This window comes from Oreochromis niloticus, linkage group LG17 (genome assembly GCF_001858045.2).
Source record: "Oreochromis niloticus isolate F11D_XX linkage group LG17, O_niloticus_UMD_NMBU, whole genome shotgun sequence".
NCBI lineage: Eukaryota > Metazoa > Chordata > Actinopteri > Cichliformes > Cichlidae > Oreochromis > Oreochromis niloticus.
The window spans coordinates 10,052,404-10,064,272 of NC_031981.2; the positions used below are offsets into that span (position 1 = coordinate 10,052,404).

The window sequence follows — 11,869 nt, forward strand, 5'->3', positions numbered from 1 at the left end:
CGGGAGTCCGGTGTTCTCACGGGCTGTAGTGAGCCTTGCCCCCGGCTAGCTATTGAGCTAGTAGTTAACAGACGTCTCCGAAAATGTCGGAGCGCTTTTGAAAATATGTGGTGTCTTGATAAACTGACCAGATATTTGAGGTTTACACAGTTACATTCTCGCCTGAAAATATGTTAAACGTTTATTTTGTGACCCAGAAAGAATAATAACAGTAATATTAAAACTAACTAGCTGCCGCCATTGTTGGAAACTGAGCTGGGCTGCGCTATGAATTCTGGGACAGAGCTACTTCTTCTTCTTCGGGGTTTAATGGCAGCTGGCATCCTTGTAAATGCAGTGCTGCCATCTTCTGTTTCAGTCCGTTATTACACTCTTAAATCCTACTACTTATTCCTGCGTCTTTTGTGATCTTAGAAAGCTTCAAACGACGCGTCGACTATTAAATCAGTCGTCGACGATTTTGATAGTCGACGTAATCGTGACTAGTCGACTAATCGTGGCAGCCCTAATTAGCAGTCCTTCCAGAAACATGGAGAACTATTCCTGGACACTGCTTAACGAAATTAGAAGAAAGCTGCCCAAGAGAGTTCAGGTTGAGGAATAAATGTCACACAAATATAGACTTTCAAGCTCATTATAATTGTAGAAACTCTGTTTTTGCCTGTTTTCTGTATTTCCATGTATGTTTGCACATTTCAATAAACTGTTTCACCCATTTCCCTAGCAAACTATAAAAAATGAAGGCTTTTGCACACAACTAAGTTACTGTGGTGATCTAGGCAGGTTTAAAAAAAAAAAAAAAGAAAGAAAAGAAAAAGGAAACTCGGGTGGTTTCTGTTGCATGGTATGCTTGCATGGTTTAATTAACATAGATTTGCCTGGCTTCGTACTATTGGGTATAGTTTCCAGTATTTAGCAGAGATATAAACAAAATAGACCAAATGTCTAATAAGCTGACACCTAATCTGGCTCCTCCTGCAGCACTGTTGATCTTACCTTTGATACCTTTCCTGCGTTTTGTGGTTAAACTGTAGCTGCTGATTGGCTGAATTCTCCGATTTGCGTGTCTAATGTGTGCTCGTTTGTTCCCGTTCACAGCTGTGGAAGATCAAATCATGACAGTGGACTGAGAAACGGCGTCAACACTTCACTCTCACTGACTGGCTGAACGCTCGCCCGACCCACCGAGAGACCGAGCGTCAGCTTCGACATATCAGAGTGCTTTGACCTTCAACGTTTCCACTTTGTGCAATTCACAGACTATTTATTTACCCATTCAGTGTTTATACCTAGGCTTTATTTGAATTCTAGTTTCTTTCATGTTTTTGTGTTTTGTGACACAAAGTTCGGTTTTTACCTGTCAACAAAAGTGTTATGAGTGTTTCCCCTAGGTTACCGCTTTGGAGGGGTGACTTCTCGCTTGTTTTTTTTTCCTCCCCTCTGCTCTAAAGCAAATCTCCCCTGTCGTTTTAGACGGATCAAGACTTGTTGGGAAGCTTTTTGCATTTACACACATGAAGTTGGCTTCAACAGGAGTAACGTCATCTTCACTTCACAAACAAAAACACAGTAGTGTGCTTCCCCCCCCCCCCACATTATTTTTTTTTCCTCTTGCCCCCCGAGTTGTTGGTAGGGGAAACACTGTGTGAATAAGTTATTATTAAGTGATGGTTGAGGTTCTCAGCTCCATCTGCAGCTTTTCATTTTAACTCATTTGCAGGCAAAAATATTTTATTGTATTTTTTCCTTTTTTTTCTCCATTTTTTTTTTTTTTTTTTTGCTTAAACTGAATGTTATTTATATGTTGAGTTTCAAAACAAAACAGATTTTAAAAAAGCAAATGTTAGTCCAGTGGTTTTATTCAAACAAATTGAGTTCGTCAAACAGTTTTTAATTGTATTACAAACAAATACTGAAGGTGTAATATGTTCTTTAAGATACAGTAAATGCTCTTCACAGACACCTTTTAGATCTAGCTGCTAACTGGTTTGGTGAAGACATTTGCAGGTGTCTTGCACCTGTTCACACTCAGGCCACATGCAAATATCTCTTAAGGGAAGTTAACAGTATCCATTCTCCAGGTATTTAAAAGCAAAACAAAACTAGAGAGCAGGTGACATTTACCAAAACCAAAAAGGGATAAAAGCGACACGGCCGCAGACGTGTGAACAGAAAGAAGACTCAACATGTCCACAATTATTCTTCACTATTAGTTAGCGTGACCTGAAGCAAGTCCCCTTTCAATTTTTGCTCGAGTTTAATATTACGATCCGCATCAGTGGTTTCAGCAGCATTTCCAGCAATATGCGAGTAGATGGTAACACTTCCCTCGGAGAGCTGACACAGCATCTACTGTGTCCATTAAATTTGCAGGTAAACTGGCTTTAAACGGCTCGACGGTGTCGCCTGTCAGCTTTCTTTGTTCAGAACACATGCAAAGACTCTACATTGGTTTCTCCTTTTACTTGTCAGCAATGTCAGGTTTCTGGTTTAGGTTTACTCTTTATGATCTGGGCTTTTACATAAACATGTGTCCACACAGGAAGCAATGTGTCTGCCACGTGTGGCTTTGCAGCTGACAATCAGTTGCTTTATTTCCCAAAGGGCCACATGAGAAACAGACTGTTGTGGAGGGCTGCACCAATAAGCTGAACTCAAGTCTGCTCAATATTTTCTCTTTAAGATGTTACTGATAAGAGTAGATGTTACAATTAGGCAATAAAAATAAAATGTTGGCCTTTCTACTATGCCCATTTGACATTTTTATTTGATTTCAACATTCCCAAAACTGTGAAAATAACATTTAAAGTTATACAAAGTGCTACTGCTATTTTGCAGGTAGTTTAATGGAGCTTTTCAGTTCTTGTTTCTTGTTCAGTGAGAGACATCCAGTCTGTTTTGGGCTTAAACAAGTGAATTAAAGTCAGATTCAGTATCTGATATTTATTTATTTTAACACTTTGCCCAGACTGAGACACCTGGCAGCTGTGTGGTAGCCTATGTCACCATCTTCAGTCTCACGCTCCTCTGAAAGTAGAACAAACCATTTTAGTTGCAACATCAACAATTAGTCAGTGCGTAAAATTAACTCTGACAGAAATACCAGTTTCAGTTCTGGGTTCAGACCTCATCAGCTAAAACCTATCCAAGCATGGAGTTCTGTGAACAAGTCCGTGTCGTAGTACCTTGCCTTCCTGCCAGATTTTCTAATATCTTTTCCTTCCGTTCTTTTATGTACAAAAATTAGTAACTAGTCTGTCTCGCAGATGACACATCTCTCATCCAGGGCCAAAGAGAAAGTCAAATCTGTCCACTTCGATTTTCCAACCGAAGCTCTAGACTTCCTGCAGTGTCCTCAGTCCATCTTATTACGGTTCAACTAGAGAGGGGCACATTCTCCACCAAACACTAATTGACTTTTATTGTTTACTGTTTCTTTGTGAGAAATCACAACGCTGGGCTTGACTGCTCTATCCCTGGATGTGTAGATTTGTAAAAAAGTCAAGTTCTTGTATTTTGTTTTATGATTAATCTTGTAATAGCGATTCAAACATACCAAATGACCACACAGCTTTACCTCTGACTTAGGTTTTTATTTAGATGATAATAAATAGTCCACATCTTGTTAAAAACTGCAGTCGTTCAGGGCTAGTAAGCTCGGGTCTCATAAAATATCGTCATTTTTATTACCACTGTATTTGGTTGCACACACAAACTTATGTAAATTTCAAAAAAAAAAAAAAATTGTCATGGGCCACCAATGGTCAGATAATGCCCACATCTGCTCAAATGTATCTTCAACCCAGTAGTGTGTCAATTAACAGTAGCCAGTAGTTGCATCAATTCACCTCTAAGTTGAGGAAAGTTTACCTTGGGCCCCATCAATACTAGCTGCTTCCTGTGTGGATGCCCTTTAAATATACAGAGATGACTGGACCAACAAAGATTTTTGGTAAATCTCACACTGAAGTTTTCATGTTAAAATGTGAACTGATAACTGCAACTTCTCTGGATACTTCATATAACAGCATAAAAATAGGTTGCCAAAATGTAACGTGTGTCCAACAGCTCGTTAAGCAGCGTACTTGCATAGCAGATGGTTTCATTATCGACTCCCAGTCCCAGATCAAACCGTTTCAACTGTCCTGGCAAAAAGCAAAATGTTGGATAAATGAAATAGAAACTTGTGCTGGAGATCTCTGCCTCTCCCTTCACTCCACCAGGTCAAATCTCAATTAGAGGTTCATTCAGATAATAAAACTGAACCCTAAATAAAGGTGGTCACAGTCAATTCAGATATTTTATAAACTGACTGGACTTAACATAAAATGCTGTTGAACGCTCAGAGCTCCTTAGACTTTGGTGTACACGACACTTCAGCGAAGTCTTTCTTGTGTCTGTGTGTGAACAAAGACATGCACTTTAAAAACACATTCTCAATGGAAGAAAAGTTACTTTGTATCAACATGATTTTTTTTTTTTTGTACATCACTCTGCGTGATACAGTTTGTGCGTGTCTGGTGTTATAGCGAATGCTAGCTCAGCGTGTGTACTGGTGATTCGTGTGAATTAAATCCTAAACGGTACGTGAAGTAATGATGCCCACAGAAAAGAAACAAATGGTTGCCTCAGTTCACTGGAACAAGCTTCATTCATATAAATGCGAGCATAATCATCTTCAGTGTGTTTGAGGAGGAAGACCAAAGTGCTTTTAATTTAACTGTATTTGTTTGTCTCTGCTGGTTAAAGAATGTATTTATAGCGTTCTGGTTTTAAGAATATTTCCTTTTTGTTCTTTCATCATTTATTTGTACAGGATGTTTGTTCCTCACCCTCTTTAGAAAAGGCATGCTCGACTGTTTTTGGTTTTTTAGGAACGAGACGTTTGAATCGTGTATATGAGAGTGAATCTGAGGAAAGGACTGTGTTATGATGCTGTTTTCCAAAAGTCTAAATATTTACTGTTTTTTTTTTTTTGTGAACTGGTCTTTCAATAAGATCTGTTTTTATATGAATAATTAAAAAAAATGGATGTTGAATCCTTTATTCTTTTGTTGTTTAACTGTTTGTGTTATTCTTTTCCTTCGGTTGTTTAAATATTTATAGTTGCACTTGATCAAATGCTTCTTACGGCAAAAATATCTAATCAATCAACAGATCAGTCATCTCTGAATGTTTCCAGACTCTTAAAGAAATTACAAGGAAAAAAAAAACTGCCTAAGAGAGTTCAGATGCTGTTGAAGAATAAAGGTGCTCATACCAAATATTCACCTTCAAGCTTGTCAACTCCATTTTTGCCTTAATGTTGTCATGTATGTGTGCACGTTTCAAGAAATCACAGCACCCATTTCCTATTTTCCTAGCAAAATATATATTAAATTTAAAAACTGAATAAGGAAAACTGTATTAATAACAAAAAAGTTGCAACTGCAGTTTCTCTGACTGACAGACAGCCTGAGCAAGCTAGATAGCACAGTGGTAAGACTACACGCCTTTGGAGCCGATGTCTCAAGTTCAATTCCCACATGCCGGCGTCTCGATCCAGTAAGGTGTCAGCAAAGCCTGTATCAGGTGATGAGGGCAGGACATTGCAGAATATCACTGCACAAATAACCCCGGTGGAGGGGGTTACATGGAAAGTTACTTTGGATCGACATGTATGGAATCCAACACCAAGTGCGGGTAGAAGAAGGATTGTAAAGCATCCACAACCTAATATTTTAAAACTTGGAACTCAGCTGCAGCTTAAAGTGTTAAGTAACACAGAAAACAAGGAGATTATGTGATGCAATCTCAGTGTGGCGTATATAATAACACCTCCAAGACAAAGTGACCGCTTCAAAAACCTTTTTATTAGAACAATACAGCAGATATAAAGGTCTATTGCAATCAAACACTTCCACCAGAGCGAACTGTGTGCTTCAGACAGTATGCCCTCCCCGAGAGAAATAATTTAATATAAACTAGAGAAAAGAAACAGAAAGAAAAAAAATAGAGATGAAAACAAAAAATTCTTCTTGCAATGTAAAGATGATCAACTTTCTTTCTACTTGCACACCTAAAAGTTTACACAACCCCAGAAACACAAGCTCAGAAGTGTTTTATTGTGCAAGCTGTAAGATTTTGGTATAAACTTGAAAGTTCATCTCGTGTTAATTAATCATGAGCCCTTTAAGTCGTAACGTTTGGAGGGAGGAACGTTATGGCCCTCGCCTAACTAAACGAACCAATGAAGCAAACAAAAGAAAAGAAATATGTAAAATTAAAGCTTGAAATGCAATAACAGCAGCGAATAAATGAAAATGCAATCAAAAAAAAAAAGAAAAAAAAAAAAAAAAAAAAAAAAAAGAACGAAAATTGTTTTAATTTTATTTTTAAATATTTGTGGTCTGTGGACATGAATCTCATCAGGAATCATGTAGGAGGACCAGAAACGAATGATTCCAGTTTTACCTAATTCTGGGGTCGTGTTTATAAAAATATCGTGAAAAGTATCATTTATGCGTTTCAATAAATCATTTAAGGAAATATTAGAAAAAATAAACATATAGAGGTGGAGCAAAAATAAGCTTTAGGTTGAATTCAATCAGAGAAAGAAGATGCTACATATTTAGATAACTCATAAATATATAATCATAGTTTTTGATGTTAAGACGAAATCTGTGCTGCTTGCCGTTTGTAAGGTTTTCACGCCTGTAAGTGACTTCCGTGTCGCCATTGGAGACAGCGTACTATGTTTTGATAGGATTTGGATGTTGTGCCAATAAATTTCCTCTAAAACCTCCCTCACCTCGTGTCCTTACGCACAAAAAGTTACTTGAAGCACCTCCCACCGAACACTGGAACAAGTCTAGAATTGACGCCTCTCCCCCTCGGCTCTAATTGGTTTACCATCTATCATATTTATTCTTGCCATCACTTTTTGTCATTTTTTTAAATATATATTTCTTACAAATCTATAACCCAAAGTTTAGAAATCTTATTTACATGGAAAAGTTGTTTGTTTTTTTTGTTTGTTTTTTGTTGTTTTTTAAATTTTAAAAGTGACTATTAACCCTTTTGTCCGCATTTGCAAAGCTTCACAATGAGAGAAAGAATCAATTTTGCACTCAATTCTTTTTTCCATTCTTTCATTTGTTTGCATCCTCTAAAGAGGCGACTTGGAAAACAGCATTCAGCAAAAAAGAGAAAAAAATGTTTTTTTTTTTTCCTTTTTAAAGCATGAATTATGCTTCTGCTGGAAACCAAACCATTAATCCTAGAAGAGAACATGGGGAGGTTTGAATGTCTGGTATCCTCCCGAACAAAAGGATTACTTCCTGGAAAGAGTCTCAGAAACTGCTTTTATAAAACACGCTGTCACAGAAGTGGTTTTATAGTCAAAGCAAACGGAGCCAGAGGAAATGGGGACAGACAACAGAGAGTTGGATTTAATCGCGTCCTCTGAGAAGGACAAGCCACTTCGGTCTTCAGTTTGGGGGTGAAGTGAGTGTGTGTGTGTCTGTTCGTGTATATCTGTGGATATCAGAACCGGTGCCTCCCTTGAAAACTGTGTCAGTGAATGATGAAAGGGTCAGTGTATGTTTGTATGTGTGTTAGAGATTGCCATCCTCAGTGCAGCCTCCTCCTGCCGTGTAGCGAAACTCCTGCAGGTTGGAGACGCCGTGGAAGTGAACGAAAGCCCCGGCGACCACCAAGATGTGGAACAACTGATGGGAGTGAAACTGCAGAGGGAAAGAAGGACAAAAACAGCAGGACATAAGAACCACGGTGAATTATGCTTGGATTAGAAACCCTGTTTCCTTATCGGCGACAGACACTCACCCAGATGTCACACTTGCCGGGGAAGAACCTCTCGGGGATTCGGGCGGCGTACAGGCAGGCTCCGGTGATGTAGAGAGTGGCCATGAGGAACAGCCAGCCCATCTGGCCGATGGTGGTCGCCTTGATCAGACCCTCACTGATGACAAAGTGCAGGGTGGGAACCACGCCGCTCAGACCGAGGCCCACAAACACGCCTGAACAGAGAGGGAACACAAAGTGAATACACGAGGGAGCAGATATAGTAAGGGCCGCTTTAAGAACATCGACTATCAACCAACTTAAACCTGTAATAACAGATTTTTTTGACTCATGGATTATTAGATTAGACACCTAGCAACCAAGCAAGTAAGACCAATCTTAATTTTTTTAATGAAAAGAATTTAACCAGCGTTGAGTTTGATCTCTATGGGTAATCCAGCTTCCTTCCAGAGATGGTCTTAGCTACAACAGCTGCCATAGACTCCAGCTGCCCCTTATTTTAAATTAAAATGCTTTTATATATTTTATAATATTTTTACACCACATCAATCACGGTTACATTGAGGCAAAGCTTAGTGCAACACCTTAGCAGCGAAATATCCAGTTTATGGACCAAATATAGCATCCTCTATTGCAAATAACAGGCCTGAAGCCACATGACCACAAACCCAATCTACCTGCTCTGACTCCTCTGTACTGCGGAGTAGCGAAGAAGTCGCACTGTGACACGGTGATGGCGGCCAGTCCTAGTACACACACCACTATCAGGTAGATGAAGCAGGGCTGAGGGGAGCAGTAGAAGGAATAATACAACCAGGGGACAAAGGAGCCCATGATCAGGAAGGCGATCCCACTGTAGTCCAACCTGGAGACACAACAACATTGTGAGCTTACTGCTGAAGAAAAGACGTGCCCAATGAAGCATGAAGACTGAGACATTTCTTACTTGGAGAAGACTTTGGATACGCCCTCAGAGTGGCAGTAGACTGTGTGGAAGAGCCAGGAGAACGAGAGGCAGAGGATGGCTCCCAGGAAAAACATCCCGATCACCACCTTCTCTTGGACCGGAGCCACAAAAGACATGTTGGGTCTGAACATGTACATCAGGCCCAGACAGAGGAAAAACAAACAGCCTGCAGAGAGATGAGATGACAGGGTAAGATGGATATCAGTGATATTAAAAATGAAAAAGTATCAGGACTCACAATTTCTCCACTACAATGATGCTGAGGTGCACACTCTCACACGCCACAAGGTGGCAGCAGAGAGAAGAACAAAACTTGTTTACAGAGGTGTAGAAGTAAGGATAAAATAAAGTTTTAAAAACTGGGATCAACTACAACTCCTTCACTCAAGCAGAAAAATAACCAGCTGGATTTCCTGGATCTGTCTACTGACAGCAGCCGCTCGGCTTTCGACACACGTTTTTATGCAACGTAACAAGTTAGTCGGTTTGCACAAGGTTCTCTGTTACCTAATGAAGTCTGGATAAATATGCAGATTAGCTGAAGAATAAAATGGGAAGGAGTGGAGTAATACATTACAGAAATACACACAGGAAAAAACAATCCCACTCCTGTAATTCCCAGCCGTTAACCCTAATCCTGCTCTCGTGGTGTGTGTGCATGTGTGTCTGTGTGTGTGCGTGCGTGCTCCAGTACATCTGCCATCTCATCATGCCTCATCATTTTTGCAGAGACAATTTAAGATTAGGATTAAAGGTTAAAATAAAGAATACAGAAGGTTAAAGATGCACAAAAGTATTGAATTTTAGAAAACTCTCTCAGTGTGTGTGTGTGTGTGTCTTACCTAGCAGGTGTGTCCAGATGTTTCCCGTCTCTGTGTGGATTCTAAAGATGCTCTTGAAGCAGGCGCGAAACGAAGGCATGGGAGGCCTGTGGCCGTGAAGCAGGAAGTCGTTGTCCTTCAGCCAATCGGGGAGTACGTCGTGAGGAATGACGCGCCACCGACCCTCCCACATCTGATTGGTTAATAAGGAAAAAAGAGGAAAGCTTTAGCACATCATGATCTGGTATGAATGGAAAACTGCTGCAGTTTACTGGACTGGAGTGCAGATCAGGAGTGTCAAATGACAACTATTATGTAAATAGATATACTGATTCCAGATAGAGCAAATATGGCGATGCTGACAGTGTCTCTCCGGTGATTAACTCCACCAATTTACATACAGCTATTTTTAGCTACAGGACACTCGTCCAGGCTGTGCTGTTTCAAAAGCATGCACTCTAATTCGTATAGTCGCGTGCTTATTTTTCTTTCGACACAGTGACGCATCTTTACATCACAGTGTTGTAACTGTTTACATCTGTACGTATCAAGAACCACATCTGAAGAGCTTCTTGCAGGGTAACAGTGCTGGCCTTTTTTAGCTTTATGCTCTTAAACTACACTTTAAAATTACTGAACTGTTTTTTTTAAAACTCTCCATCTTTTGAAACACATTCTGTATAAGCGATAAAAAAAAAAAGAAAAGCTAAGCAAACACAGAACTCTACCGTAGCTGTTTTTATGGCTTTATTGGTGTCGTTTACTATGTGGCTTTATTGAGTGTTGTTATAAAACCTCCTCAGTAAAGCAAACATACCCCAAGGGAGGAGTACCTAATTTAGTGGGCGGTGGAATTAAAAGGTGGAGCGCTCCCTAACAATCTTTTCAGATAAGTTAAGACGAGGGTCTGAAGTGTGTGTGTGTGTGTGTGTGTGTGTGTGTGTGTGTGTGTGTGTGTGTGTGTGTGTGTGTGTGTGTGTGTGTGTGTGTGGGGAGGGGGGTTAGGTTGGGGTTTTTTTTCTTTTGTTTTTTCACCTTGTGTACAAACTCCTCCATCTTCTCCATGGCGTGGTGTGCTTGCAGGAGTGGAGTCATTCCCATGAAGCCTTCATCACTGTTCCTCTCATCCTCCTCCTGCTCCGTTTCCTCCTCTTTTCTTCCTCCGTCATCCTCTTCGCTTACCCTTTTCTTGTCGTCGCACTCTCGGACGCTCTGCAAAGAAACACACACACCACAGTTAGTCGAAGAGGACCAGCTGTTTTCTGACACCTTTACCATGAACCTGCTCTGGCTGCACGCTACCCAGTTCAAACATGTGGGAGCTATCATTGATCTAAGCTTGTGCAATCCTCCTCTCACGTGCAAACTACATTCAACATGAGCGACAAGATTCATCATGGATCCTTTCCTTAACCTACTGCTGACCAGTGACTGGAAGAGCACACAGACTGTACAATGTGATCATACACTGAGAATATAAAAGACCACTTTCATCTGAAGCTAACTGTAGCAAATTAGAGTGTTTGTTTCTTCACCAGTCAACAGCTTTTTAATTAAATATTTTAAGTTTCTTATTTTCTTAAAGTTGTAACTCTCTTTTAGTTGTCTTGCTCTAATCTTATAGTTCACATGAGTGGCTTCATGTGCGGCACTTCAGTCAATGTCTAACTCATAACTTTAATGTGTTTAAATGTGCTATGTTAATAAATCTATAGATTTTTTCCCATATTGCACAATATAATTATTAATATATAATAAAAATAAAATATTGTAGTGGTAATTAAATATCCAAATGAATAAATGAGAAATAAAAGCTAATATTAGTTCAAACTAAGTAAATAAAAACAGGATTTTAACACTTCCAGCTGCTCTCAGACTCAAACAGCCAAAAGCCGCCTTGCAGATTCGTGCCCGTGCAGCCGAGGGGCCGTGCTGATTCATACGCTGTCAGCACGCGAGACAAGTCTACTGAAGCAACACAATGAAGTGTTTTAAAAATAAGCCAAAATGTAAAATAAACTGACCTCCCTTTAATCTACTTCACTTTTCAAACCAGCAAACATAACAATTTATTTACATTCATAAATTTACAACTCGAGAATTCAGCTCCATCGTTTTTCTTCCTACTTTTAACGCCGTTACTGACAACTCCTTAGACAGTCCTTGCAAAGCTTTTAAATGGTCCCATATCCTAGGAAGTTATAAATGTGTGCTCAAAAACTGTAAGAGAATACACGCATGCAAAAATATGCATTTTATCATCCCTATCTGACTGCAT

The 11,869-nt window shown here is 39.7% G+C and overlaps 2 protein-coding genes across 7 annotated transcripts in view; one reads left to right on the forward strand and one right to left on the reverse strand.

Annotated features, from left to right (window-relative positions):
• LOC100691087 (putative homeodomain transcription factor 2) overlaps window positions 1-5,062 on the forward strand; it is a 57,862-nt gene extending 52,800 nt beyond the window's left edge. For all 3 annotated transcript variants that reach the window (XM_005451687.4, XM_005451689.4, XM_005451688.4), the window contains one exon: window positions 1,099-5,062. In XM_005451687.4, coding sequence (XP_005451744.1) covers window positions 1,099-1,119 — 21 coding nt within the window. In that variant the 3' untranslated portion in view covers window positions 1,120-5,062. The remainder of the gene's footprint in view (window positions 1-1,098) is intronic.
• Window positions 5,063-5,833: 771 nt separating this feature from the next.
• Window positions 5,834-11,869, reverse strand: part of LOC100698750 (adiponectin receptor protein 2) — a 29,840-nt gene continuing 23,804 nt past the window's right edge. For all 4 annotated transcript variants that reach the window (XM_025899627.1, XM_025899629.1, XM_019346838.2 and 1 more), the window contains 6 exons: window positions 10,627-10,803; window positions 9,613-9,784; window positions 8,750-8,936; window positions 8,481-8,668; window positions 7,825-8,018; window positions 5,834-7,724 (listed from right to left, as the gene is read on the reverse strand). In XM_025899627.1, coding sequence (XP_025755412.1) covers window positions 7,596-7,724; window positions 7,825-8,018; window positions 8,481-8,668; window positions 8,750-8,936; window positions 9,613-9,784; window positions 10,627-10,803 — 1,047 coding nt within the window. In that variant the 3' untranslated portion in view covers window positions 5,834-7,595. The remainder of the gene's footprint in view (window positions 7,725-7,824; window positions 8,019-8,480; window positions 8,669-8,749; window positions 8,937-9,612; window positions 9,785-10,626; window positions 10,804-11,869) is intronic.